This window comes from Sinocyclocheilus rhinocerous, unplaced genomic scaffold (genome assembly GCF_001515625.1).
Source record: "Sinocyclocheilus rhinocerous isolate Xijiao unplaced genomic scaffold, SAMN03320098_v1.1 scaffold295, whole genome shotgun sequence".
NCBI lineage: Eukaryota > Metazoa > Chordata > Actinopteri > Cypriniformes > Cyprinidae > Sinocyclocheilus > Sinocyclocheilus rhinocerous.
In genome coordinates this window covers 1,537,127-1,561,628 of record NW_015647035.1, presented here as the reverse complement: position 1 = coordinate 1,561,628, position 24,502 = coordinate 1,537,127, and the positions used below count along the sequence as shown (strand labels likewise).

The 24,502-nt window shown below is 37.8% G+C and overlaps 1 protein-coding gene across 1 annotated transcript in view; it reads right to left on the bottom strand.

Annotated features, from left to right (window-relative positions):
* Nucleotides 1–6,050: 6,050 nt before the first annotated feature.
* LOC107708442 (calcium-activated potassium channel subunit alpha-1-like) overlaps nucleotides 6,051–24,502 on the bottom strand; it is a 285,003-nt gene continuing 266,551 nt past the window's right edge. The window contains exons 27-34 of the mRNA XM_016512675.1: nucleotides 23,257–23,370; nucleotides 20,154–20,237; nucleotides 18,450–18,580; nucleotides 15,727–15,921; nucleotides 14,035–14,153; nucleotides 11,797–12,021; nucleotides 8,209–8,237; nucleotides 6,051–6,487 (exon numbers count right to left, since the gene is read on the bottom strand). Of these exons, the coding sequence (XP_016368161.1) occupies nucleotides 6,336–6,487; nucleotides 8,209–8,237; nucleotides 11,797–12,021; nucleotides 14,035–14,153; nucleotides 15,727–15,921; nucleotides 18,450–18,580; nucleotides 20,154–20,237; nucleotides 23,257–23,370 (1,049 nt within the window). The 3' untranslated portion in view covers nucleotides 6,051–6,335. The remainder of the gene's footprint in view (nucleotides 6,488–8,208; nucleotides 8,238–11,796; nucleotides 12,022–14,034; nucleotides 14,154–15,726; nucleotides 15,922–18,449; nucleotides 18,581–20,153; nucleotides 20,238–23,256; nucleotides 23,371–24,502) is intronic.

Here is a 24,502-nt window from a genome sequence, read left to right as displayed (position 1 = left end):
TGTCTGATAAAAAGTAAATCAAGATTAGTGAGTTTAAGTGTGCTCTATTAACACTAAGCAATTAGGCAGCTCCCAAGCGAGAGCGCTTAATGCCGTGCGATTCCAGCTATCTGATCGCACACATTTGCCCGTCTCTGCACAGAGCACCGGTCGACTCAGCATTGCAGTCACCAGCGGGGCGCAGGAGGATGAATCCCAGCTGACAAAATAGATAAGTCAATTGGATGAGGCTTACACAAATCTCACCACAGGGCCGCGGAGCGACACACTAAAACAAATTAAAAGAGCGAACCGAGAGCATATTTTATGCTAGCGATTTATGATGTAGATGATCCTCCCCTCTCTCCTGTTCCCTTAATGATAAATAATCATCTTCCAGAATGGAGAAGGAAATCAAAATGTCAGTAAGAGAAAGCCAAAATGGCAAATGCGCCATGCTTTTGTTGTTCCTCTTAAATTCTGTTAATCGCCTCAGGTAAAGATTAACTGCTGCTGCCAATTTAATTCAGCTTCAAATAATGCAACAAGGTCACTGTTTTCCTTTCGCTCTTGTCTCTCGTGTCTCTCTCTCTCTCTGTCTCTCTAGTGCAGGATTGAGTTGTCATGTAGCTCTAATAGGCAGCACAGGGAATCATTAGTCCGGCTCAGCTCTCTGACTGATGGGCATTTCACTCCAATCATCTGGCTGTGCTCAGACGGCGCGGCACTATTGACACGGTGTCAGAGCTGAGAGAGGATGGCTTAATCAGCCGGGACACTCTCAGCATTGATTTGACAAGCTGCCGTAATGACCTTCTTGTTTTTGTAAAGGATCACTGTTTATCTGAGCTGGCACTGATGCACTGAGCATGCCGCATCGTCATGGAAACTATTATCACGGCCAAGCCAGGGCCTTGGAGGGCTCCTAAAGATGATGTCGAATGTGACTCGAGGGGGGTCGCTGTGGACGGGGGTCTGTTGCCACGGTGACAGCTACTCCTCCTCTGACTGCTGTCCGTCTGAGACACGTGAAGGACTCTTGTAGAGATGCCGTTTTGAGTCAATAGCGGTGACGGCGGACGGATCCGAGGGGTGACTTTGACTTGAATAATAGTTTAGAAAAATTGTCGTGTTGAAAACAAACCCCATCAAGTGTGCAACACATTGATTGTTAAGTGTTCAATATTAGAAATTTCTCACTTTCATTTACTCCACTGACAATCCACCCAGAAAATTGTTTTTGATTTTTAGCACCTATTGATTTGCTAAATGGCCCATAATGGCCACTCGAATGTGCTCGAATGTATTCATGTGGGAAAATGCTCGCCTACGCTCGACCTCGTCAAAGTTGATTGTCGTAGCTCCAGCTCTGATGAAACGAACCTCCGAACACCTCTCTGCATTTCAATAACGTTATGTTTTAATTCATAATAAGCAGCCTTACGGCAGCACCCGAGATGTTCGTACCAGTATATTTGCGGAAGGATTCAGGGATGAGGACGCTGTCAGGTGGATGGGTGTAATCAGCCCGTCCGCCCCCCACCCCTCCGCCTCCTTCCCAATCTCTCCCCCTACAGCCCATGTGTCAGACGGTAAATATTACTGGTGTACTGACAGGCCCGGAGCCGTGACTCACCGTGTAAAATCGTTAATAAGCAGCATGATGGGGCCACTACATCCCAAGGTGAGAATGTAGGGGGCTGTTTTCATCCACAATTATCCAAAGGACAGCATGAAGTGTCCACGGCGAGATGATTTGTGGGCTGAAAACAAGAGTGCTTTGTCTCGGTAAAGAGATGAGGGCTTGGGAGCAGGCAAGGGAGATGGAGAGAGGTCAAACGGACGGGAGTGAGCTTGTGTATTGCTGGTTTTTAATGCTCTCTCTCTCTCTCTCTATATATATATATATAACAGATCATTGGAGTATGTTTTACAAGAAAAAAAAAACTATTTCAGTTTTTCTACTTCAAAATTTCACATTTAATTCAATGTTTTACTTGCGGTTTTTCAGTGTACCAAACTATTTTTTTTTTGTAGTTTAAAGACAATATAAAGTGGGATTGATTATTTTATTGCCATTTACAAATATATTTTATATGAACAGAATCTGAAGCAGTAGAAGTAGCGTAGACGTGGTTGTTTTTGTTGTGATGTGTGGCTTGTTTCTGCTTTATTGCTAGAGACTGGGAGAATAGGTCTTGCATGGTTTCGTTCAGTAAACATACTGCCAAGTTAAATGGCTGATCAATCAATTTCACTGGAATCGATCTGAATCAGTTCAGCCTGCGTGCACACACAGGGAGCCACTTTATTGTAAATCAATCATTTTGAAAACATCTCACAAAGGGGCCAGTCCTTACTAACAAGCCATCAATTTAAACCTACAGGGTGCCACCCTTATCAGCCTACAAATCAGGAGTGCAGCCGACATCTGTTCTACCTCTTCCTCTTTTTATTTCGGTTTGGTAGGTCGAGCTCAGATCTTTAGTTTTGAAAAGAACAAGCCACGTAAGACCAGACTGATAGCTTTCTAAAGAACAAGGTTTAATCACAGTCATCATTTTTAGAGACTGAAACCGGGGAGCGCTGTAATCATAGGTTGAGAGGCGCACAGTGAAAAGTGTAGATATAAAATGACTTGCTATTGAAATCTACACATTCTTAAGTAGACGATATGTGGAATAATTCAAATGTGAGAGGGGTTATTTGTCATTAAACGTGCCTCTTTAAATATTAGCAGATGTTTGGAAGTGGTGTGTTCCCTGCGTCTAGCACATCCTGTTTCCTCCTCCACATATCTTTGGACTGTAACAATGTCCATTTGTCAATGATGTGTGTTTTTAATGAAAAACTGTTTTGGTTCAAATGTCCAGTGTAAATCAAGTAATGACGCAATATACCAGTCACCTGTAGAACACAAATACATCCATTTTAATTTGAGAAAATACAAAAAGAAACCATGTACAATTTATGTACAAACGTTTTGTACAAGACAGTATGTTTTATCAGCAGGTTATATTTGACAGAGATAGGTAGATCAGCTCAGCACCATCAATTTCTTCACGTCTGGTAGTCAAATCAGTCATTCTGCTATGAGAAACCCCAATTTCTTTAATGAATATGCCAATAATTACATGTATGGATGGATGTTTTGATTATTTATTGAAGTGGAAGAAAAGACAACAACAAAACTGTAATCCATATTCAAGTTCAGCATGTTAAGACTTGATTCCCTCCAAATATTTATTCTGTTACAGTGCATTTTCTTTATACAGTTTCTAAAACTTAAATATGTCCTTTACAGTAGAATAAAATAGCCAAAATATGATAGTTGTGTATTACATAGCACATCAGTAAGGTTGCTTTGTTACTTTAATGAAACACTCTTGAATACATTGACAGGTGATCCAACTAAATATCATAGTCAGTTCTACCCAGCATCTTTCAGTCATTGCTGTCCCCTTTTTTGACTTGTTCAGTATCTATAACCAAGGTGCTAGGATTTCAGCAGCTTGCGTAGGCAGAAGTGTCGTATGCCCATTTGAATGCCACTTTTCGCTCTAGTGGGTCTTACGGCGTTCCTCCTTTGGTCTTCCTGCACTGCCTGGCTCTGTCCTGGCATGGAGGCAAGGATGGCTTGGATGTTCTCCATGCCAGTATTAGATGCCATGATATTCATCCAGTATTACTGACCAATGACTGACTGATGCTGGCAGATGGACACATTTCATGGCACTGTAGAAACTCTGATATGTGTACACTGTAGTTTCTTCACAAGATGTACAAATAAATCATGATACTAAAACATTGCACATTTGTTGCAGTGGAAAAGAAATATCAGTATCACCTCAAACTGTCATTAGGGCTACGAAAAGTAACAAAAAAAAAAAATGTAAGCCAGCTTTACTTTGTAGTGTTGTCATCAGGATCGCTACCTGAGTATGTGATTGGAAAAAGAAAGAAAAGATCTGTAAACAAACAACCGATTTTGACATTTTCAAACTAGTTGTGATAGTAACATTGAAATGCTGATGACAAAATGGAATGTAAAAACCTGATGGTTAATAATCCTCAAAAAGAAAGAGCTAGTTTGCTTTCTGCTTCCTTCAACATGCATCTACACTTTTCTCATCAAATGAAACCTGCTGTCTTGACTGCGCCATCAGCCTTTCTTTGTAACGTAGTTCGTTGTAGGAAAAAGACCTTACATAGAAGAAAATAAATAAATCAATTGGACATTTAACACCAATGGATTCTTTTTAGCTCAAAAACTTTTTTTTTCAGGCTAGCATGTATGTAGACAATCCAATTATACATACAGTTTACTCACGTGTGTATTTTTTTTTTCTTCATTTATTAAGAAATCTACTTGCTACAAAGTGTAACACCAATGTAATCACAATTCAGAAAATCACTTCAGGACAAAGCCTAATTGTCCAGTAGATAAACAATACTAAAATACCTTGTACTTGAGAAAGTAAACGTGGACTAGAACGGGCAGAATTTATACAACAGATTTATATTCTTTTGCTCAATGGATGAACGAGTGCTAATGTCTCTTTTCTTGCATCTACAAGCTATTAATTCACTGCTACTTCAGCACGCCTTTACCGAGACCTAATTTAGGTCAAACATCGCTAACATCACTATGACTCTACCCTCATTACAGAAAGAGCAGAGTCCCTCCTCATGTGCATCTCTGAGTTCATGTCTGTCTGAGGATCAACATCGTGTCATCAGTCATTCAATATTGGTTTTCACCTCCGTTAGCTTATGAAAATGAAAGCATATACGTTTGTTTTAGTAGTAGAGCTCGAGGTCCTTCAAAGCAGCCCGTGTAAGTATCAAAGAGCACTCCAGATGGCAAGCTGAAATTGTACCTTTTGGACTCGGGTTCACAAATCTTTGACGGTTCCCGGTTGAAGTTACGTGATTTGCTATTAAGATATCTTTGATACATTTAGAAATAAAGTTCTCTGATATGTATAAAAATAAGTACAAAATGATTACGCTCATGGATAAAAAATAAGTATGTACTTATGTATAAATCTGCCAGAGCACTTGAAGCAATGTTCAAAGGTCTGTGAAACATTTGTATCAATATACGTTCTACTTCAAGGTACAACATAGTCGTGTAGCCTTGATAGAAGTGCGTGACGTTCCAATCCATTCAGTCCACAGCAAGAGTCATCCACAAGTTACATCTTTGGCTGATAATTGAACATTATGATTGAGCTTATGTATTTGCTCTAGAGTATAAGGCATCACGGTTGGTCACAGGGAACATCCAAGCACTTTTCCGCCCCTGTGCCAACCCTGTGTCAGGCAGTGGCTACACCCAAAGGAGGAACCAATAATGCCCACTTTTTGCAATATGTGGCATTTTCAACCGTATATATAATTTTATTTTCTCAGCGTTAAAGCTCAATCATTGTTGAATTATCAGCAGGTTACAGTAGTGTTTCAGTCAGTCATATTAATAGCAGAGCTGCAAACATGTTATAATCCTCCATCACAGACAGTTTCCCACACCAGCAGTCATAGATGATGGAAAGACATCAACAGGAATAGCATATCCTCAATGTATTGCTAATTCCGAAGAGCTACGTTGGGGTTGGTCATTTGCATTAGGTACAACAAACATTTCCATGTGTATGTGTGCCTAAACAGTCTGTAGAGATGGAAATGGGCATCCTTTCCAGAGCTATAAGTTCAGGTTACTTCAGGCAGCCTTCAGCACACACCATGCATGAATACAGTCACGCAGACACTCGTTTCCCTGAACAAAACCATTCAGTTAACAGCCTCAGCCTGTGACGTCAGCCTCAAACTCAGAGGAGAACCGAGGGAAAGCTTTGACTCTTCTGTGAGCGGTGCTCCAGTGATTACGCGGTAGTGCAAAACGAAAAGGACGACAGATACGTAACCCAATCGGCAGGGCTGATCTTTGGGTAGTGTTTGGATGACGTGAACGACAGTGACCCTCATCCTCCATTATAGCACCCGCTGCATGGAGTCAGGTCACGGCAGAGGTGAAATATTGCAATGAATCACAGGACATACTTTTTTTCTTTTTGTTTGCCGTTAACAATTTAAAAAAGTGTTAGGGGCTGTACAATCCTTACTTGATTGTCATTATGTACATCACTATGTATACATATATAAATGTATGGAAGTAACATTAAAGGTATAGACATAGGAAGTCCCTTCCAGTTCTCAATCGCTTCAAACCCTCGAGTTGAACAAAGGAAGAACAATGTGTCGCCATCATCTCAGTCATGGTTTCGCGATTAGTGCTCATCTTTTACAGCAGGATGACCCACGTCCCTCCATAACGGTAAAGGCCGGGGATTCGTTCAGCATTCATCTTCGACTTCTCGGATAGGTGGAATCAGACTGCTAGTGGATTTGTACTGATTGACTTGGTTGGCCATGTGAGTGCTCATGGGCTTGATTTGAATGTTCTTTGGGTATGCGTTTTCTGCTTCATCTGTAAACCATCTCTTTTCTGTGAGACAGCCGGGCAGGAGAGAAGCAGAAGACGAGAAACACAGCGTTAATATCAGATCTTTAAAGCAGGATCATGCATCTCTATAAAAAAAATAAATAAAAAACTCCCACACTCTCTTTCTCTCTCTATACAGTACATTCAGGACACAGGGTGAAACACACATTGTTGGACCTATTACTGATTTCATGAGGCAGCACGGTATCTAAAAGCATTTACAGCCTTCAAACAAGGGCGTACTATAGCCAAATAGAAATGATTGTATCATGCGGTGTATTTGAGCACGTTATCACACGATCGGGTTTCTGAAATCAGGTGTTTTATTCGGAAAAGTATCCTATGAGGACTTAAGCTATGCGTAGGGCTGGCATCCGTCCTCATCACATTCACTTTCTCCTAGGCGGTGTCATTTTCCAGAACTCCAACATTTCCAACTATTCCTCCAACTTGAAATGTGCTGCACACCTTGGAGTGTCAGGCTGCGACGAGCCGCGGGGGGAGAGTGTCACGGCGCAGTCGTTTGATGTAAGTGGAGCTGTGCCTGAGGTGGTGCAAGGAGTCAGCCACCTCGCTCCGTTCCCCTGAGTTTACTACTGATGCTGGCACTTACATTGCCCCGAGACATCCTCTGGCTCTGCAAGGGTTAAAAGAGCCAATTCCAGCAGCACAGGGACTCTCATCATGGCTCCCCTCTCTCACACAGATATTTGAGGTGAATTTCAGCTGAGTGCGGAACGTGAAACCACTTTTGCCTGGTTTGAGTGGGGCACTTTTAACGGATCGAATCTACATTTTTTGGATTAATGCAGCCGTAAGCCATGAGAGGTCGTAATCTTTCTTTAATTAAAAGATGTTTTTAAGCACAACACAAAGTGGCAAATATGACAAAAGCCACCAATGCATCATTAATAATTAGCGATACTGGCCAGGCTGGAGACTGACATAAGTGGTAGTTCCCCATTTGAATTCTATAGTAAATACAATTTTAAACAAAATATTTCACAAATAAAAAATAAGCACTGAAACGCAGTTTTCTTAAAATTTGAACAAATATTGTATAAAATAAATGTTTCTGCATTGCAATTGTTTTTATTTAAATGTCAAATGTAATAATAAATAATGAACATGGTCAATTAAATTATTTTAAATATGTATTTTTTTAAATTTCAGATTTTTATTAATTATATTCTAGAATAATATAACATTATAGAATTGGATTGAATGGCTTTGAAAACACCTCCCTGAATCAGATTGTATTATTTTCCAAATGCCTTATTAGAATTGAATTAAGCGAAACAAATACATTTTGATAACCTACATGTAGGAACAATGTGCAGACACACTGACCTCTCACACAATGCAGTTTGTCTTAGAGAAAGAAAGAAAGAAAAACCGAATGAGAGGTAAATGAACAAGAGGAACTCAAACAAGTCGAGGGGGACTACTGAGAGAGATCACTGGACCCTATCAGATGGACGGAGGTAGAGAGAGGATGATAGTCAACCGCATGCAATGCTGGGATGGTCCTGAGCATGACAAGAGTTAGGCAGTAGCAGCAGCCATTTGCTTTCGTTTAGAAAGCAAAGGTGAAAAGTAGGCATGATTTCGTTGGAAAGTAAAATCAAAATCCCCTCTCATAACAGTGCTCCACAAAGGACAAAGTTATGATTAAAAGATCCCACAACAGGTGCTGTATCATGCAGAATCATTAACTTGCATACCTGGGCCCATTCTATTCATCCTTGTTGCACTTTAGAAAAAAAAGTGGTCTATGTAAGTTTTACAGTGTTTAAGGCAAGTAACAGGTCTCAAACAGAATAACTGACATCATATCGCTACATTTTTAGTCTGGTTAATATATTGTGAATTAAAAATCATAACCATCTTTATTTTACACTAATGAGAAATGATTCTTATAAAAATCTAAATAAAATGTTACTAATGCTAATTCAGGATTTAAGACTACAAACTATTTAGCTCATTTAATATTAAAGATTATGATGGATCTGACAATTGAATTTTATCCAATTAAAAATAAATTTGTATTGTAAAACTCTTGAAAAAGACAATGTGCTTCTCAAATCTGGAAAAATAGATCACTTATTAACTAATGTAACCTACTCTCTAAGGGGGAACATCTTACAAACTAGAGCCCGACCGATATATCGTTTTGCCTATTTTATCGGCCGTTATGAGCCTGTCGCAGATATATTGATATCGGCGTATATATGCCACCAATATGACAATTTTTTTTACAGAACATAAAACGCAGATAAAATGCTTGTAAATTGTGTAATTACATAGTTTGTCCAGCAGAGTGCACTCCATTTTTTGCTACTGGCGATCTGGATGAAATGCTTTAAAAGCTTAAGTGTATGGAATACCATTGAAAATTTGAATGGCCATATCTCCGTAACGGTGCGGCGGATCCGCACCAAATTCGGGGGATCCCTTCAGTTCGAGGAGCCCTCTCGAATGCTAAATCAAGTGTACGTAGGCCCCCTTTCGAATGAGACCACCCCCGCGTCGATAGCCCCCGGAGTCCGGTCGGGGCCGACCGATCTGGCGATCCCGGTGGGCGGCGTTCAGGAGGGCTCCTTGAGCTGAAGGGATCCTCCAAATTTGGTGCGGATCCTCCGCCGCGTTCGCGAGATAGTGACACCAGCCAACTCTTTCACTTCAGTAAGGAGGTCTCTTGTTCAGGCAGCAGCATTCAAGCGGTGTCTTAATGGTAAGTTGCTACCTAATTTGTGGCTTGAGTCTGTTGAAAGGTGAGTTAGCGCTAGGTTGGTGAGACATAATGCTATTAAGCAGTGGTTCTTAATCCTGGCCCTCGCGACCCCCCGCTCTGCACATTTTGTATGTTTCTCTTATCACTTCAGAGGTTTGTTCTATTCGACCGTAAATGCCCTGCGAAGTGGACATCACAGGATATTCTGCCATGATTACAGTTCGAAGGGAGCGTACATGTTTATATTCAAAGGGCATTAAAGTGCGCAAGACGTGAATTTAAATAGTATTTATTTACAGAGGTATATTATGTCACACTTCACACTACCCTAGTAAGTTTCGTCTGTGTGTGAAGACAGAGGCGTAGTGCAAATCCATGAATTAATGTTCCGAAGTGAAATAAACTTCAACGGAATAAAGTTGAATGGAAATAAAGTTGAATAAACTAACTTTACTGTTCAGTGCACTGATGTCAGACTCCTATTGGATAATAAAGTGTACTGTTAAATTGTTAAATACCCTGCCTCCATTACGTATCTCTGTCACGTCATTATAAGTGTTTCATCACCACATTTGAGTGATCATTACTAGGGATGTAACGATTAACTGTGAGTCGGTTGAAAATCGATTAAAATATGTGACGATTCAAATCGGTTGATATGCCAAACAAATCGCGATACAATTGGAGTAGGAGTTTCTCTGAGGAGAACTGACTATCTTTAGAAAAGTTTACATGGTATTTTCTTGGTATCTTGCCTCTGTATAATGCATATTAAAGCAGCGTTCATAAGCGCAGCGCAGCGCTGCTTTGTTTACAGCGGTAACCCAGGAAACACTGTATTATTGTTGTTCATAAGCACCACCTGCTGTCAGAGAGTGAATCTGCGTCTCATTAAGCCCGTCTGCTGTATTTGTTTCGTGCAGATGTTTTATGTAATATAGTTTCACAAAACTAAAGTCAGACCATTCTGTTTTGCTTCAAATTTCGAAATTATACAGTCTAATTTAGATAAAAAAAACTACTCATGCTACATGTATGCCGCATCTTTGTTTGGATCATGATTAAAATCCAATGGTTGCCTCTAATTTTAAATGGAAAGAGCACAGACAAAGCCTTAGTTTGTTCATATTAAGAGATTTATTTTATTTGTGTAACTTGTTTGATTTGGGGTTTGTTTAAAAATTTCAATTTAGTTTTGTTATATTTCAATTTCACAAAGAAACGTGCAGCAATAGCCTAATGATACGACACCTTTTCATTTACGGTATAATGTCTTCAATCTCATTTTGTTTTAAAAAAATTGAGAAAATCGAATCGTGAAATCAAAATCGTGATTTGAATCATGAGTGAATCGTTACATCCCTAATCATTGCAAAAACTGTGTTTATGTGTATATATATTCTGTTTATGTATATACTGCATTCTATATATAGTACTATAATATAGCCCACACATAAAGAATATCGGCCGGTATATCGATATCGGCCTTTTTTTTTTTTTAAAACTCCCTAATATCGGTATTGGCCCTCAAAAAACCCATATCGGTCGGGCTCTATTACAAACTCTAACTTTTTGAATTACAACTTTTAGGCACGTATTGTAACAGGCACTGAAATCAATGCAGGGTTTTACAACATCCCACAATACCTTGCAGCACCTTCATTCTGGTGAGAGATAAGTCTCAACAACAGCAGCTTCATGAAGACTGTATATTTAGATGATAAAGGTTTCAAAGCTGGAAATTTGAAAAGATCCACACTTAAATTATCCAAAGCTTCTACAAAAATACACACCATAGGAGTTTCTGCACCTGCAAGGCATGTGGATGGTGTGAAACCATTTATGCTATGATAATGTCTCTAAACCCTACCTGGAACATAAAAAAAAAAATCACTAGAGCATAACTAAAAATAAGCCACTAACACAGACTAAAAACATGATGATGCAATTTGCAGTTCTCACACACACCGACATAATGATTGGACAAACAGGAAGGCAAGAAATTAATTAATGCCGTTTCCTTACTCTTATATGTGGAATAACGACCAAAATGATTTATTACCTATACACAAATGCTGATGGAAAATTCTGCCTCTATTTCCAGAACATTATTAAGCTTAATAATAAACATTAAATAAACAGTTCTAGAGGTCTGCATGGGACCTGCAAATGTCATAGTGTTATTATTAATTCATACATTTAAAATTCCAAATTTAATCCTGTGCTGTAACAAATCTAAACTGGTGCAGACTTTTTGAAATGCAGACCTCTAGTTTATTTTCAAAAGCTCACAGGTTGATTGTGTTTGTAGAAATGCAACAGCGATATGCAGACATGTTCCTGGTTACGGAGAGAAAATGATAAGCAATGATCAAATGGTCAAAGTTCTATGTGTGGTCAAGGCAAGGGCCACATGCACATAACAATGAAGCAAACTCACAAACAGAACATGGAACGCGGAGTACAAACACACACACCGCATCCTTTCTGTACAAGGCGTGCTAAACCCACAGAAGTGAACAAACACACACATACACTCACTCTGCTGGGGTAAAGAGAGAATTAAAGGCCAACTTACTTCTGTTTGTCACGGGCTTCACGTGCTTTGCTGCTGCGGTTCTGCCGGTTCGTGGCGGGGATGGAGTGAACAGACGAGCTCTTCTTGCTGGATGAATGAGAGGAATGGGAGGAGTGGGACAGGCTCGCTCGGGACTGGCCCGCATTGTGGTCAAACTGCATCAGACAGAAGATCAGGTCCGTGGGCACCAGTTCAAACTCATAAGGTGGGTTTGTGATGACATACCTGCACACGTTCAAGGATCTCATGTAAGAGATATAGCATTTATTTACCTTGTTTAATGTTAAGATGCTATTTTGCACTTAGCAGAACAATATTAAACAGGTTTATAGGTAAAGTGTATAATTTCTGCACCACTTCTAGTTTTCCATCTACATATATATTACCATCATGACTAATCTAAAGTTTCCTCATCGTCTGTAACTTGTAACTGTTAATTATCATTCAAATGTGCCACATAATCTGATCCTCTCATGAAGCACACAAGGGACTCTTACAGTTGATTCCAATATTCAAATATTAGCATGTGGCTAAGCTAACAGCTGGATTCTAATAATAGTAATACATAGTGCACATAATAACATTGAAAAAAGATCAGTACTGGTTTCACTACTGATTAAAATCATACTTAAAAATGTTTAAAATGGCTAAAAAATATTCACGGAACTTGCAAACTGCACTATGGGGTAGCTTTATCCATGAAGGACACGTCACAGTGCCTTAGATTGTGGATAAAATGAGGCACACTACAGTACACTTTTTTAAATGCTTTTGAAAGAAATCTCTTCATAAAGGCTGCATTTATTTGATCAAAATCACAGTGAAACAGTAATATTGTGAAATATAATTAGGATTAAAAAAAAACTATTTTACTATATTCTAAAACAATTAATTCCTGTGATGAAAAGCTGAATTTTCAGCATCATTACTCCAGTCTTCAGTGTCACATGATCCTTCTAATATGCTGATTTGATGCTCAAAAATTGCTTTGATGCTCCTTTTTTCAGGATTCTTTGATGAAGAAAGTTGATGAAAACAGCATTTATTTGAAATCAAAATCTCTTGTAACATGATAAATGTCTTTACTATAATTTTTGTTAAATTTCAATAAAAGTATTCATTTCTTTGAAAAAAAAAACATACTGACTTCCTTTTTAAATTGTCCTTTTGAATATGAATTTATCTTACAAGCAAGCATAAATTTGTGAAAACTTTTATCAGTTGCGCTCCTACAGTATGTTGCCTAGGTAGGGACCTCACACCTTGCTAGATGTTGGAACTGGGTTTACAATAGGGCTGCAACTAACGATTATTTTGATAATCGAATAGTTGGTCGATTATTTTTTCGATTAATCGGGTTAAAAACAAACAATTTTCTTTTTTTTCTTTTATTGACAAAAACACACTATTCCACATTCTGCCCAATGTCCTTAAAACAAACGTTCCAACTGAATGCTATGAAAACATACAGTGCTTAACAATTTATTAGACCACCTGCCATAATAAAGAGAAAACACATTTTAGGAATCTGTCAAAAATGTTTTAAATCAAAATGTTTTTATTGTCATTTATTTATAACTAAATACTTTTATTTATTCACATAACAAAAATGGCCTCCTATGCCCTTCATAGCTTGCGTTCTTGCTGGCATTGTTTACGTACTTTTTGACTAATTGGGTATCTGAAAAAAAACACTATAAAGCTCTCTGTCTTTCTTTCATAGATAACAGCAATAATTATATTATAGCATTAGAAACAGCCTACTACTGTTACTAAAGAGCTTATGCATATTGGAGGACTAACCCATACAGAAAGCTAAAAAATGATTTTGGTAATCACCAGTACTGAGCAGCAGTGGCACAAACCATAATTTGTTAAAAACCTTACATAAATTTGTTTTAATAAATGTGTTAAGCATTGTATATAGTGAATATAGTTTAAATCTCTGCATAAAAAATGTAAATAATAATAAAGATGATAAAGACGAATATTTGACGCGACCGGCTGAAGTTGGACGTGCACTGTGGGCAGACCCGGCTTATCGATAATGGGAATCGTTGTCGATGATTTTCATAATTGATAATAATCGATTTTATCGATTAGTTGTTGCAGCCGTAGTTTACAATAATGTGGGCTTAATTGTTATTTCCCAGTAGTGAAGTTGGATTATAGGCCGAGTGAAATAAAGGGCTAAAACCCTCCCGATAAAGATGTTAATAGGTCAAATGGACAGCTCACCTTTTTGTGCACTGGCCTGGTGTACTTAAATGTGCATCTCGCAATCTATAGATTCCAAAGCACAGCATGTTGTATGTTTTTAATGCTTTACAAAATAAGTCTCCGTAGCAACCACCATCCTGAAAAAGAACACACAATAGTGCTTTAATCGTTCATTCATAACATTCAAATCATCATATGCTTATTTCAGGCATGACAGAGCCAACTTGAGTGTAAGAGCAGGTGTTGTTTGCCTCATTCATGTCTACACTACTATAATGAAATATGTGGCATTTTTACTTCGATACAGGCAGTGCTGGGTAGTAACTGAGCAGTGTTGGGCAAGTTACTTCCAAAATGTAATACATTATATGTTACTAGTTACTGTCTTTTGAAAGTAATTAGTTACATTACAATATTACTGTCTCTGAATTGTAATGCGTTACACTACTTTTGAGTTACTTTTGAGTTTCTTTCACCAAAATATCCACATAAGTATTACAAAATGCCAATATGTAGTTTATTGCTGCTCATTCTACATCCAGTGGAGGGTAATGTGATGGGTCTATATGGCATAAAATTATAAAATCATTGCAACGCTCTGTTTTTGAGACTGGCGATATGAGGAGCTTGACGGCTTGGGCTGCTCCCGCTCAGCAGCCCCACCCCTGAGCAGGGGGCTTCCGAACCCCGAGAGAGAGCCGCGGATCTAGCAGGTGAGGGCCGAGAAAAGGACGAGCCCGTCTAAAGTAATATACTATTGTAATATTATTACTTTTGTAATGCGTTACTACCAACACTGTAACTGAGTACATGTCATCTGGATTACGTAATCAGAACCCAAAGATTAAGTACTTTTAATTAGAATATATTACATTTTAAATTGCTCATAATCAGATTACAGGTACTTTTTTATGGATTACATTGTATTCACACAATGACAGTAAATTATTCATAATTTATTTTTTCACCCCAGTTAATTTTTTCTTTTAAATGTTCCTTTCTAAATGAACCTACCTCTTATATACAGACCAATATTTATGCAAGTTACTAAACACTGCTGACACATAGCTGTGAAATACTTTGACTTCATCATATGCAGTGACATTCACTTATCATTAATATTGGAAGTCTGGACAAAATTATTTTAAACCCAGAAGACTTTGGCCATGTAATGTCATGTTTTCATGTTTATTAATGTTTGTTTATGTAATGTAGGGATTTCCAAGCTTTTGACATTTTATGATTTCATTAATTTTTAGTTTTTTTTATGAACACCCAACTGTTTTTTTTTTTTTTTCACAAACCACAGTTTGGGAAATTATATATATATTTTTAAATCAGTATGGTACACTATAATCACATTCAGGTCTTTGTGATAAATGTATTAGGTCAAAAATAATCTAAAAGTAATCAAAAAGTAGTCGGACTACATTACCTAATATGTGTAATCCAGATTATGTTACAAACCACAATTTACTTCATGTAATTTGTAATCAGTAACAGACCATAATTTTTAAGTAATCTACCCAGCACTGGATATACAGTAGAAATACCATGAAAGATTTAAGGCAGCATTATTTTTTTACCCACAGACTTTGCATGTTCAGCTAGTTCACTTTGCATTAGTGGGCAGGGGAGACCTCGGACAGGGAATGAGCCCTGTTGGGGAAAATGCCAAAACGTGTCAGCTCCTCTTAACCGCCCACTTACCCCCAAGTCTGCGAAGGGCCCATCGTAGAGGGCCAGCTGGGCGACCCGACACCTGTCCCTGTTAGCCAGCGTCTGCGGCGTGCTGTAGCCACCTCTCAGCGCGTTCTCCTCAGCCAGCAGGGCCTCCAGCTCCGGAGTGGCGCCTCCTGTGACCAGCGTCCGGATCAGGGTGAGGATATTATCATTGAAGTATGTCTGCCAAGATAAAAGAGAGGATCCGGATGTGAGCAGCATTAGAGTCACAACTCAAGACAGTCAGGATTTTGGAGCTGTCCCGAGCACTGTTATCTAGACCCTGATCTGTCTCTTCTCATTTCACTCCCTGGGAAGGGAAGAGACACGGGAATGCAATTACGCCAGCTGTTGTTGTTGTTGTTGTTGTCGTCGTCTTCTCCTCCCCACACACATTCATTTTGGTAACACCAGCCACGCTTAACAGGGGAGCGTTTTGCACACGAGGACATTTTAATTATCATTATTGTAGCTAATTGCAGATTACATACAATGAAGAATAGATCTCATAACACAACAAGTTGGGAACAATTGTCTTGTACAGTGGGGTCTAAAAGTCTGAGACCACTAGTGAAAGTTCTTCTTTTTTGCATTTTTTAACAGTTTAGGTGAATAGTTGAATATGTTTGCTTTAATGATAATATGTTTATATGTGTAAGTAAAACATGATGATCTGTGTAATCCTGCATTTGTTAACATGGTCGATGTCACATTTTAAATAGTGACCTACATATATGTGTAATCCAGATTATTTTACTAACTATAATTTACTTCATGTAATTTGTAATCAGTAACGGACCATAATTTGCAAGTAATCTACCCAGCACTGGATATAGAAATACCATGAAAGATTTAAGGCAGTGATGTGCTCAAGCAATGTTTCTTATTATTACTGTCTTATTATTGTTGAAAACAGTTGAGCCGTTTAATATTCTTGCGGAAACTGAGATAGATTCTTTCAAGACTCTTTTATTTTTCTTATTCACTTCACCTCATAACTTTTATACACTACCATTTAATGTCTGAGGTCAGTAAGATTTTTTAATGTATAATAGTTTTCTATTTTAATATATTTTTAAATGTAATTTACAGGTGCATCTCAATAAATTAGAATGTCGTGGAAAAGTTCATTTATTTCAGTAATTCAACTCAAATTGTGAAACTCGTGTATTAAATAAATTCAATGCACACAGACTGAAGTAGTTTAAGTCTTTCAAAGACTTAAACTACTTCAGTCTGTGTGCATTGAATTTATTTAATACACGAGTTTCACAATTTGAGTTGAATTACTGAAATAAATGAACTTTTCCACTACACTCTAATTTATTGAGATGCACCTGTATTCCTGTGATGACAAAGTGGAATTTTCAGCATCATTACTTTTATTACATTCAGTGTCATGTGATCTTTCAGCAATCATTCTAATATGCTGATTTGCTGCTCAAGAAACATTTATTATTATCAATGTTGAAAACATTTGTGCTGCTTATTTTTTTTCTTTACTGTCACTTTTGATCAATTTAATGTGTCTACGCTGAATAAAAGTATTAATTTCTTTAAAAAAATCTTTCCGAACCCAAACTTTCTAACAGTAGTGTATTTTAAATCCTAAAACTTTATTTTAATTCCAAGTTTAAATCTGATTCTGTATCCTTGACTTTTAAAGTGGTTTCCGACTTGTAGACCACGCTGTATCTTGTCCATCAAATGTTCTTCGGTATCACTGATGATAAAGTTGTCAAATGATTACCGTATAAAAATAAAAGATTCCACTAAGACCACAAGGTCGTTTGTGTGAGCACCAGGGGGCTGTGTCGCGGCAAGCTTGCACTAGAGTGACACCTCTCCAGGCCCCTGACAGCAGCATTCAGCCGAATGATGGATGAGAGCTGTCTATTAGCAGGCTTCACCTTTGTCCACAGTGAAATGCACTTGAAGGCTGCTTTGTTCTAGCTTCACTCAAAGTGAAAGGTACTGGAATTAAGCCATCATATGGATAAGGGGATAGCAGCGGTCGTATGTGGTGAGGGGGAAGAAAAGAAGAAGAGAGAACGGGGAAAAAGGGAAAAAAGGTATCTTTCCTAATCTACCCAAGATGACATTGTTAGGAGATTAGAGCTCTTGGACCCCATGGACGCCCACCTTTGCGTGTCAAGGCATCCCATTAAAGAAAACTTGAGCACTTACCTTGTTAAAAGATCTAATAAGACTCTTGAAAGTTCATTTTATGACACATTATATCAGGAGTCTTGGCAACAACTTTCCTTTTGATGTCACCGCTGCTGACAGTGCTGTCTGATCAATGTGGCATTTCATTTACCAACCTCTGCCTACTGGTAACGCCTGAGCCCTACATCTAAAGCACTGCACAGCCGGAGGATGTCTCTTTCCTATACATTATTTCAGAGGATTAGCAGTGAGACATGCCTTCATGTAATTCTATATGACATGCCATGATGGGAGAGAAATGACTGTGCACCTTTTGACAGGTTGCTTTGTTCACCAAATCACTGGCTGCTTTTGAATACGTACGAAAAGATCATCTGAAGCCTAGTAGATAATATGAAGGATCCTTCACACAATGAAAGGATCTGAATCGACTTATTCTGCAGGGATAATTTCTTTAATGGATTTATGCATGCTAATCTGTTAAAAGGAATTCAAATCAGTAAATAGGTGTCAACGTGGCAGCTGTTTAGCCACTAACTCACCGCACTCATCAGGGAGTCCAACACGCTGATGGCAAACGCGGTACCGCAGGCAAACGGCTGGGTCAGATACAGCTCCGTATCTGGGTCGTCATCATCGTCTTGGTCCAAAAACTGAACGTTGGAGTCATTCACTGCAGTACAGAGAGAGACGTTTTACAACTGTGCAGAAGAACTGTGAAGAGTCAACTAATGTCTTTCAAAGGGTGAAGAGTGTCTCACCAACCAGCAATAAACGGGTTAATGATGTCAAATGAACAATGAGCAAAAAAAACTGCATGCACATCAGTGGGCATGCGTTCTGGAGATTAATATAGATTGAAATATTGATATCTGCACAATGTAGTACTCAAAAATTGTGAATCTGAATAACTTAGAAGGGATAGTTAAAAATGAAAATTCTGTTTCTGAGAGAAGTTGCGATGTCTGGATCGTTCTTTTGAGTCAGATCCTTTTAATGAATCATCACTTCACAAAACTGATCTGAATAGTTTGGTCAAAAATTGGACTGATCCTTTTCACTGACTCAATAATTCAGTCACAGCGGTTAACGAATCATTAGAGGGGAAGATCATCAGTAAATAAAGACTTAAATTACACTTTGTTTCTCATACAGCTATTGTATGACATCAAAAGATGTGTAATATAGGATACACGTATTATGACCTACTTTTATTAAGCTTTTGGATGCTTTTTTAAATTTTTTTTACTTGAAAGCCTCAATCCCCATCCATCGTAATTGCATGGAGAAGAGTGACTAGTATAATTCTTTGACATTTCTCTTTTTGTGTTGCATCAAAAAAAGAGAGTTCTACGTATCTGGAACAACACAAAGATCTATAAAGGATGACCATTTTTATTTTTGGATACTATTACTTGAAGTGATTTACAATTATCAAAATGTTATTGTAGGAAAAAAGTCAAGTTATAGAGCACTATTGTAAAAATTTAGGTCCACTTATAAATAATATTAAGAAAAACAAAACAAAACACAAACCCGTTTTTAAACATTGGTATCTTTGGTTGGACAGCAGCAGCAGTCAGATTGCTTTGAGGCTATTGGGTATGGTCTCAGCGGCCAACGTATAGAGACAATGCCCTGAAATCCAGCACGGTTTGAACACAGCCTCACACAATCTTTGTTTCACCCCCTTTCAAAATCTATGCTTCTGCAATTAGCCGCCAATGTATAGAGACAATGCCCTGAAATCCTGCTCGGTTTGAACAGCCTCACACAATCTTTGTTTCACCCCCTTTCAAAATCTATGCTTCAGAGATTAGGGCCAGCACCAAAATAAATAAATAAAAATAAACAGCTTAAAGCAAGGTTTGATTTGTTTTGTTTGTTTTTTTCTAATTTGATTTCTTCCCAGACTTTCTGTGAGCTAAGGAAGAGAAATGTCAGTCTTTCAGACAGGCCGCTGATGAAAAGGAGCCCGGGCCAAAATATTGAACAGCAGGGAGATGCTATGGATACAGCCACAAGGACAGACTCGCATGATCAAAGGCCTAGTGATGCTCTGAGAAAGAAAGAAAAAAAATCTTTAAAAAAGGCCAAAAAACAAGTCAATTTCAACCAGAACTAAGGATAAAAATGTGTTCAAAGTGATGCCATGGGAGCAGGCCTCAGCTGCAGCGAGAAAAATCAAGGCAAGCCGATGAAGGAGGCAGTGCATCAGAGTAGCGGAGGACAAAGGCGCAGCTTACCCAGTTCTGTTATCATTTGTATGTTGGTTCCACTGTTTTTTTCCTGACTGAATGAAACCAAAGGCAGTAGTTTGCCAGGCTTAGCTAATGATGATAAAACAGTGTTGAGGGGAGACAGTTATTGAAACAAGTTCAAAGCCAGAGAAAGAGAAAGCATAAACGAGAGTATCATGTCAAGAGTGGGATTAGAAATCTAAAGGTACAGTGTCAGGATGAAGCGCTTCTGTAAGAACTCCATGGAACAGTTCGGCCGTGTTTGTTCACGATAACGGGGATGTCGTACAGGCTTACATATCTACTGCACTGCAAATAAGGGAAAGATTACTATGAAACATTTAGAAGAGAAAACAAATCGCTTTCAACAAGTTTTTCCACATGTTTCTTGTGTAATCGCACATATTCCAACACTAATACTGCAGGCCTGATTTACCAAGCGCTCCATTTACGGTCAATGATTTGCTTGTGTAGAGAATCTGCTGATAAAGTTGTTTCAAAAAGTAGCGGTGAATAACATTTAATTGAATTTTACGTTACCTTTAGGCTAAACATTTTTCAATCTGTGCAAAGACAGGGTTTCTGCAGGATTTTTAAGCTCAAATGTAAGACTTTTTAAGACCTTTTTTAAGAACTGCACAAATAAAATTAATACCATATGAGCGGGGTAGGGCAATGTTTATAGTACCATATTAAACTGTAAAAAGCATAATTTCAGTTCAGATACAAGTTTTCACAAAAACAAAAAGTTTTATAAAATGATAAACTTTCCATTTCAGCCTTGAAACCACTTTTAAGAAAATAGATGAGTCAAAAGTATTAATTGTTATATTAATTTAAACAATTATTATCAATAAATTATTATATCAATTAAATAACATAAATAAGTGGTGTGCGATATTAACAAAAAAATGATATCTCAGTAATTTTCTGGGATTTTATCGATAACGGTAATTAGACGATATTCTGCTGAGTGTGTTATTTTGCTGACATCTTAGGGACTGCCGTGGACAGCTGACTCCTGAATTTTTTTTTACATTCTTCATATTCTGTGTGGTCAGTTCACAGCAGTGATAGAAATGAATAATTTCCAACAAGTTTTATGCACATTTTTACCTTTAAGCCATTTTTTCTAAAAGTGTGCACCATCTTTTGAGTCAAATTCTTGCATTTGGGCTGTTACCAAGCAAATGAAATCAGTTATGCTCAAACAGCAACATTACAGACTAACTAAAGTTGAAAAAGTGAAAAAGCATAATAGGACCCCGTTTAAGTAAAGACTGCCTGAGAAAAACGTGCTGTCCCGATTCAGTATCTGCGGTCAGATGAGATGTTGTCAGGCTTAATGTCATTCTCATTATTCTATCATTATTTTTTTTTAACTTCTTATGAAATAAAAAGTCTCCCACCTCAGAAAAATGAACTATCCTGTCCTGTCAGACGTTATACTGTGTTTGTAGCACGCACTCTTCAATCGCACGCGCAAATGCGGCGGCGCATGCAGTATATAATTTCACTAAAGTGCAAAAGAAACTACGAGTATATATCATAAAGTGGGTCGCGGCTTGATGACCATGGGAAAATGTGGGTCCCATGGCCAAACTAGTTGAGAAGCACTGCACTACAGTTAAAATGTTTTGGGTTAGTAAGAGTTTTTAATGTTTTTGAATGCAGTCTCTTATGTTCACCAAGGCTGAATTCATCAAAACAACTGTTTTCTATTTTAGTATTCCTGTGATGCAAAGATGAATTTTCACATGATACTTACATTACACATGATACTTGAGAAAACATTTTAATATACTGATTTGGTACTCAAGAAACATTTCTTATTTTTTTTTATTTTTTATCAATATTGAAAACAGTTGTGCTGCTTAATACTTTTGTGGAAAACATGATACTTTTTTCAGTATCGAAAATTCAAAAATAATAGCATTTAATTTAACTAGAAATATTTTGTATTAACATAAAAGATTGTACTGTCACTTCTGATAAATTCGGAATAAATGTATCAGTTTCTAAAAAAAAAAAAAGCCCCCACACTTCTGTAGTTCATCTCAACAATTGAATTTCATTTAATTTTATAAATGATTTATATATACAATGCATTCTCCATTTTTTTATTAACTCATAAAAACTAACAAACAAAAAAATAATAAATTGAGCTTCCTGTCAGCAATGATTATTTACAGGAAAACAGAATGGGAAAATTTAAGAAATTACCAATTCAGATCACTATAAACAAGTAGCAACTCACGTTATCTACACTTTTATCATATTTACAATTCTTGGGATTATTAGCATGATTATTATTATTATTATTAGCTTGAATATCTAGCTTTTCTCTTTTTGAATTAAAGGAGGACATTGTCAAGAGGCTGAAATATCCTCTCAACTCAAAGTCAAACTCACGCTTTCAGATTAGTTAAAGTCAAGTATTAGTCAATGTCTTTAATGACAGATGATATGAACAGCCTTCGTATAAGATTATACTGATTATTCTTGAGTTGCTCTTTCTTTCTATTTTTTTTTCTTTTTCAAATATTTGTTTCACCTCTACCAATATGAAAATGCCAGAAACCTTTAGTAAATCAGGCCCCATGTGTCCAAGATGTAAGACTTTGCAACCCCTCAGGGAGAAGGACTTTTGCATCTCATGTTAAGAGGACAGTAGTACATACGTGTATGTGTGCGTGTGAGGAGTGTGTTTTGCATGAAGTTTTAAGCGTCTGTGAGGCAATTTTTCTTTTGCAGCCTTTCTAGTGTAACTCGCTGTAATTGGGTCAGTGGAGAGTTGGAGCGACTGGTCTCTGGTGCTTTATATTGCCCTCTGAGATCTAAAACTTTCATGAGTCCCCCCACCATGGGAATAGTGCCACCCTCATTGTTATTTATAAATGGATCCATTTTGCTACTACATGCTTTTTTTCACTCCCTATAAGTCTAGGTCTCTTCCAGTGCATTAAAGGCACAACTGATGAGGACCAAGTCAGTGAAATATTCAGGTGCACCATTACACACATCACAGACACACACTTCATAAGGAAGTTTAGATTCTAATCACACTTGACTTTGACATGTTAGCTGTATGACTCCAGTCGCGTCTCACCAAGTTCAGTTATGATCGGGATGTTTGATCCCGTGGTGATGGATGCCTGCCGCACTAAGCCATGCACTGGACTGTTATCTGGAGATGACCTATCCATCCCCGGAGGTGTGAAACCTGGAAGAGAAAGAGGAAAACGACTGTCACATTTTACTCTGCTTATGGTGCCAAAACAGATTCAAGGATTGCAATGGTGACCAAACCAGTAGCATAACAGTCAGCCAATACAAATAAGATTTTCTTTGTATAATGCTAAATGTAGAGAACGTATTGCAGAGTTTGTGGTGTCAGGATACCACACGCTAGTCTAAAACAGTGAAATATAAATCCTCCACTTTTAAGGGTCAGCTCAGGCATATTTAGCATTTGCTGCCTTCCATCAACTAGCAGGTATAAATTTTATATGCTGTTCATTTTGTTACCATAAAAGTGGTGAAGTGGATCCTGAAAACCTTTTATGTGAAATGCCATGAAATACAAGCAGGAGTGACAAGAGTATGAATTCACATGACTTGACACTTTTGCATTTCCTCAAGCTGACAAGTAAACACTTTAAATCAGTAATGCTATATGCATAATGCATTGGCCCTGTTTTGACATCCATCGACTGAAGAAAAATGCAAGCGTATAGTTTTTACAGTGACAAACATAATGCAGGGAAAAGATTCAGGTCACAAAGTTTTCAAAGGGCTGCAGGATTCTGAACAGGGGTTGTCCTTTTCAGTGGGGAAGTTCAATAGACTAACTCTCTCTGTAGCTCTAAACAGAAGAATAGACAACAAAGAGACTGTTTTAAGACTTTGTTTTAAATGTGCAGATAATAATCCCATCTCCTGTTTTGTGTATTGTGAGGACATCAGATATGCAGTGACAGTCAGTGTCGACCATGTGGCATACTGAAAAGTATTTTGCTTCAGCTGATAAATAAGAGCAATTTGATACCAATAAACAAGAGCAAGAGTACTGTTGATTGTACTTTTTTAAAATAAATACATTGGTATTTTGCACTATAAAGCATCTAAACAATTAAATGACTGCATATACTTGCAAGAATATTCTGATATTTATCAGAATTTGCTCATATTCTGTCATAACCAGATTAAGACAATATTCTGATCTCTGGAACCAAATACCTGGTTACAGTGCCAGTATTAAGCAGAATTTTGGGTCAGAATATTAGATACCCACTGAAACTAGTGTTAATTTCATTAACAAAATCAAATTTTTATGGATAGGAGATGAAAATGTC